This window comes from Perognathus longimembris, chromosome 13 (genome assembly GCF_023159225.1).
Source record: "Perognathus longimembris pacificus isolate PPM17 chromosome 13, ASM2315922v1, whole genome shotgun sequence".
Lineage (NCBI taxonomy): Eukaryota > Metazoa > Chordata > Mammalia > Rodentia > Heteromyidae > Perognathus > Perognathus longimembris.
In genome coordinates this window covers 14,466,437-14,472,267 of record NC_063173.1, presented here as the reverse complement: position 1 = coordinate 14,472,267, position 5,831 = coordinate 14,466,437, and the positions used below count along the sequence as shown (strand labels likewise).

Below are 5,831 nucleotides of genomic sequence, written 5' to 3'. Positions count from 1 at the left end.
GAGCAGGAGCGCTTTGCTAACTGCTCTTTAGCTCATGTAGTATGTGGGCTAGATGTAACTTGCGACAGGAAGGCCATCTTTTAAGCCTGTGCGGTACCTGCATCAATTAACATTTCCTTCATCCAACTCCCCACAATCACAAGGATGAAGCTGCAATTCCTGCAAGCTGAAGTTGAATGGCAGATGGCAGGTACATTTCGCATAGTATTTTGTCTATATGGCAATTAAATGGCTCATGGTGATACCATCATGTTTGCCTGGGAGCTGCAGTATTAGTCTCAAGTACCGTCCCACCCATTCCAGGGACCGTGTTCACCTTGGAACTAAATAGGTCAGCAGGCAAATCTATTGAACTATTTTTACCCTCTTTAATGTCTGTGAACTGACAAACTTGAATGGCTAAGAGAATTAACTATTGTACATATGGTCTGACTCAGAGCATCTTTCTGTTTCCAAAAAAAAAAAAATGAATGAATTCAAATAGGATAAGAAATATTCAGGAGGGTAATTTGTGCTGTGTAGCATGACTAAAAGATGTCACTTGTTCTGCAGTGGGTTGAATGGAGGAACTGATGCTGCTCCTTGTCTGAGGTAAATCCTCTTCTCCTATTTTCCTAATCCAATCAGTTAGCTACTCTCTCTTCTTTAGACACCAAATAAATGATCTTAGTTTTCAAATGAAGGCCAGTACCTAAGCACCATCCAGCTAATATTTATGTCATATTAGTTCCCATGTAGATGTGGGTAGCTTGTGATAATGTCAGCTTTCTTGGGCCTACCTGTAGATATTAAGGAGGATGTGAATATAAAATAAAAGTAATTACAGAGCTCCAGTGATAGATTATTTCCTATACGTCATCACCCATCTGGGATTGCTACCTATGGCATTTTGGTTCCAGCCTGTCTCCCATTTCCTATTCTATCAGTCCAGAGAGTTGCCTTGGGAGGTAGGACACACCATTCCCAAAAGATCTGCCTTGTCATTTATCACATGAGTAGTAAAATATAGGCCTGGATTGACACTGTAGTTGAGAAATGTTGTATTAGCTTTTTGGGTATTGAATTGCTTAGAATACAGAAAGAGGTTTGTGAGAGTCTATTCAGTAACAATTTCTAGAATTTTTGCCTTTTGGAATGTCCCAAGACATTTAAAAATTTTAACTGTTATTATAAAGGTGATGTACAAATGGGTTACATCCCAAAAACATTTCTGAGGAGTGGCCCAACTCCCACATTCAAACAATTGTCTCCAGCAACCAGTACATCCTTCAAAATTCTAGACTTCTGCCGAACCCGGTCTTACATTAGCTGCATGGTGTTTCTATCACAGCTTGATTAGTTTGCATGTTATATAGGTTTTTTTTCCCCTGCCCAATGCTTTTGGTAGATGTCTACATGTAATAGTTTCCTATGACTTCTGTAACAAATTATCACAATCAATAGAAATGTATTTCCCCATAATTCTGGAGGGCAGAGGTTTGAAACCAGTGTCAGTAAGGCCACTTGTGCTTAGAAAGTGCTGTTGGCCACATTTCTCTCCTAACTTGTGGTGGCTTGTTGATTCTTAGCATGCCTTGGCTTGTGGCTGTTCTACAATCTCTGCCTCTATTTCTTTTTTCTTTTAAATTATCTTCTTTTCTGAGTGTCTGTGTCTTTTTCTCATTACAAGGGATATAGCCATTAGATTTTGGGTCCATCCTAAATTCAGGATGATCTTATCTCTAGATCCTTATCTTAATTATATTTGCAAAGATCCTCTATCCAATGAAGGTTATATTTATAAGTGCTGAGAATTAGGGCTCAGGTAGATCTTTTCTTGGGGGACACTATTCAATACACTATTAATACAAAAATGGTCATTTGAAGCAGTATGCTTGATTCTTGCCATCAAAGGAATTCCTGAACCTCTTAATTATAGCATGTCATGGGGGAGGTTCTTCCATCCATTTGGATATCTTAATTTCTGCATAAAGTTAGCGTAAAATCCTTATTTCCTGATGCCCCACAGTTAAAATGATTTTAAGTGACTAAAAATGATTTTAATGACTGTCAGTGGCACAGAGCTCATTGTTTAGAATGGCCTTACCCCTTCCTTAGGCAGGATGTCTGTGACAAAAGGTGGAAGGCAGGGCCTGTCCCCTGCAGCTTATTCCCTGTTGCATGGGTGACAGGATCTAGCCCTTAAATGGTTACTTTTGATTTAAATGTTAAGTCTCTGAAGGATGCCCTAGTTTGTCTGGGTGCCTGAAAGTAATGTCTAGGGTCGGGATGTTCCTTGTATAATGAACTCACAGAGACATCTTTCATTCTTTGATCTGTGTTCTATTTAATAATGGAGACTGCTAGGCTGTATTGCTCTCTGAGATTAAAGTGTTCCAAGGCACAAATAACCCGGTGACCTCTGGTGAATCACTCCACTAGCATCCAGTGGTAAAGTTTGCAGTCATCTTTTGAAAGGAGTCTCAATTCTCAGTGGCTGATGGCTTTACCTTAGTCTCAAATCTCAAGTGTTTCTGCTACAGTTTTCCTTACAGGTGTCTCTGCCAGCTTAAACCATTGTGGTGGGAGAGGCAGAAATCATAAGACCTCCTTTTCATTTTCCCTGCTTGATTTATGGGGCCAAATGTGTGTTCTGGGCTTAGAAAAATGATTCCTCAAAGTATGGCTTTTTGGTATGTTGAGTGCTTTCAACTAAGAGAGACTGGAAAGCCTGACTCTCTCCTTCCCATATCCTGTCCAGCTGCCTGTCTCTCCCTCATTCCCCTGAAGACAGTTATGGAAACCAGAATTTGTTCAATATGGTAGCTAATTATGCTTGACTTGGTTTGTGTTTGAGTTGGATTTTCCACTTAACTCAGCTTGAAGGGATGCTCATCAGCATATCCCTAACTGGAGCCTCTTTCTCCCCATACACACACCCTATACACTGGATGATACAGGGATTTCCCCAGGGAGCATTTTCTCCTACACCGAGTGTCATCAGATTTCTGGCAGTAGTTGACAACCCTCTGCTATATTGCTATGTAAGCCTGACCTCAGGTCTTACAAAAATCACTGTAGCAGCATAGATTTCTCCTACACTTTATCTCACAATGTGACTCTCCTACATTTGACGAAGAGAGGAAATGGGAAGAGAGATCATTTGGATCAATGGATTGCTTAAGATTTGTGAGACTCCAGTCTTGCTCATAAGGCCTGGGATTTTTTCCAAACCAACATTACTACAGACTCACCACTCCCACTGCGAACTCTCCCCCACTACAGTAGCAATTTCAATTGTTTTTAGCTCCTGGCAGATATTCTCACCTCTTCCCCGCCCCCCTGCCCCCCCCCCCCCCCGGAGGAAGGGAACCCTCTCAGGAGGAGCCACAGTCAACCTCCATCAAAACAAACAGGTGCCAGTTCATACTCCAACCCACGGTTCAGGCAGATCCAAGAAGCCCAAAGAAAGATAAAGACAGAAAGAAAACAGATTCCTCAATGCTAGGAAGCAGAGAAGCAAGAAATGAAGCCCGTGGCTAAGCCTTGGCAATGACTAGTAGGAAAACCCCACAGGATACCCCGCCCGTCCACAGGCGGGCTCATTTTTGCAGCCTGACTCATCACAAAGTGAAGTCTGGGACCTAAGCAGTCCTACAACTAGGCCTAGGGGTCCCAGGCCCCGGGTCCACCCGCACAGCCCGGACAGGAGGGGCACGGAGGTGGACCCATCCAACTGCAGTCTCCAGGGATGTGGGAGGCCGCGGGTGGACGGAGACAGCACCTCCAAAAGGACCCCGTGGCCTTCATCCCGCCCCCCCTGCCCCCCCCCGCCCCCCCTCCCTCCTCTTTCCCCAGCAACTCCGCCTGCCTGAGTCACGGCGGGAGCTGGGGAGGAGCCGGGAGAAAGGCAGCCCCCAGGCAGAGGGCGGCCCCGGGCAGCTGGGAGAGCGGGCGGGCGGGCGGGCAGGACGGTCCCGGGGATCATGGGGGAGAGCACGGTGGAGCCGGGGCCTGCGTCCGGGGCGCCCGCCGGGGGCCCCGTGCACGCCGTGACGGTGGTGACCCTGCTGGAGAAGCTGGCCACCATGCTGGAGGCGCTGCTGGAGAGGCAGGGCGGCCTGGCGCAGAGGCAGGGGGGCCTGGCGGGCTCGGTGCGCCGCATCCAGAGCGGCCTGGGCGCCCTGAGCCGCAGCCACGACACCACCAGCAACACGCTGGCCCAGCTGCTGGCCAAGGCGGAGCGCGTGGGCTCGCACGCCGACGCGGCCCAGGAGCGCGCCGCGCGCCGCGCCGCCCAGGTGCAGCGGCTGGAGGCCAATCACGGGCTGCTGGTGGCGCGCGGGAAGCTCCACGTCCTGCTCTTCAAGGTCAGTGACCTCAGGCGCCCCCTCCCCTGGGGCCTCTGCCCGCCGCCTCCGGGCCACCAGCTTGGGGAGGGGGGGCGTCCTCCTCCGCCCTGCAGCAGCCGCACCCGCTTCCCAACACCCAGCCCCCATTCCTCCCCGAGTTCCACACCCCGCCAACATCCAGCTCAGGCACGTCGGGAGAATGTGGGCCCCGCTCCAGCCCTTGCCCAAGGGAGAATAACGGGGTGAAAGTTGTGCCCACGGGGCGGGGGTGGGGGGGCACCCTAACGGGGCCTTGCTCACTCCACCAAGTCTCTCAGATCCTTCGTGCTCCTCCCTCCTTCCTCTGCCATCCCCTTCCTCCTCTTCCCAGGCCAGGCCTTTCCCGCCCCTCTCTGGCCGCCTTGGCACGGGGTGGGGTGGGGTGGGGTGGGGTGGGGGGGTGGCTTTCCCGGGTGAGATCTCTACGCGGTCCCCGGTCGGCCTGGGACTTCCAGGGTCAACGTGGTCATGTTGTCCCATGCAGGAGGAGGGTGAAATCCCAGCTAGCGCTTTCCAGAAGGCCTCGGAGTCCTCGGGCCTGGCTGAGCCGTCGGAGCTGGGTGCAGAGGCCGAAGTGGGAGAGAGCTCCGACGACGAGGAGCCCGTGGAGTCCCGGGCGAAGCGGCTGCGGCGCACGGGCTTGCAGAAGGTCCAGAGCCTGCGGAGGGCGCTGTCTGGGCGGAAAGGCCCCCAAGCGCCTCTCCCCACCCCGGTCAAGCCGCCTCGCCTAGGGCCTGGCCGGAGCGCGGAGGGCCAGCCCGAAGGCCAGCCTGCAGCCCCGCCCGTGCATGAGTTTGCCCGCGAGGCAGAACCTCCGCTGGACACCGAGGAAGACCCGGGGAGGCCTGGGGCCGCCGACGGGGCTCCGCCCCAAATAGAGAGTGCAGCCTGACCCGGGGCCGCCCGCCTCCTCGGGGCCCTGTCCTAAAATACATCCTTTCCCAATGCAGCCTTCACGTCCAAATAAGGAGCCAATTTTGTATCCACTGCCTAGCTCGGGCTCTCCCTGCCTTTTTTTTTTTCTTTTTCTAATATGCTCTAAAACAGTACTTGGCACTCAGTATCAATAAAAGTAATTTCATCTAATCCAGGCTCGATGTGAAAGGGTGAGGGAGGAGAGGGAAGCCAAAACAACCACCAACAGAACTACATACATGTGTCTCCGCTTCCCACTGAATCCTGGGCTCCACTCCAGTGGCTCTTAGAAACAGGCTGTGGGCCATTTCTTCCTTAAACACTTTGCTTGTGGATAATCACATTTTTTTCTTTGTGTGTGTGCATGTACCGGGATTTGAACTCAGGGCCTCATGATATGCTCAAGGTGGACACTGTACCATTTGAGCCACAATTCCTCTTCCCGCAGGCTAATTGGAGATAAGAGCCTCTTGGACTTATTTTGAATAGGAATACTTTATTCATGTCTGCCTTTCCCATAGCAAGCACAGTGGCACACCATAGAAC

At 50.7% G+C, this 5,831-nt stretch overlaps 1 protein-coding gene across 1 annotated transcript; it reads left to right on the top strand.

Annotated features, from left to right (window-relative positions):
- The first annotated feature begins 3,905 nt into the window (after nucleotides 1-3,905).
- On the top strand, nucleotides 3,906-5,456 carry Cavin3 (caveolae associated protein 3). Its single transcript, XM_048360888.1, has 2 exons — nucleotides 3,906-4,349; nucleotides 4,855-5,456. Exons 1-2 carry the CDS (start codon nucleotides 3,966-3,968, stop codon nucleotides 5,260-5,262), a joined length of 792 nt encoding a protein of 263 aa, XP_048216845.1. The 5' UTR covers nucleotides 3,906-3,965; the 3' UTR covers nucleotides 5,263-5,456.
- Nucleotides 5,457-5,831: the final 375 nt, after the last annotated feature.

Coding starts and splice junctions, on each gene's coding strand:
- Cavin3 (XM_048360888.1), top strand. CDS start 3,966: ATGGGGGAGAGCACGGTGGAGCCGGGGCCTGCGTCCGGGGCGCCCGCC. Junction 4,350..4,854: donor TCCACGTCCTGCTCTTCAAG/GTCAGTGACCTC, acceptor TGTCCCATGCAG/GAGGAGGGTGAAATCCCAGC.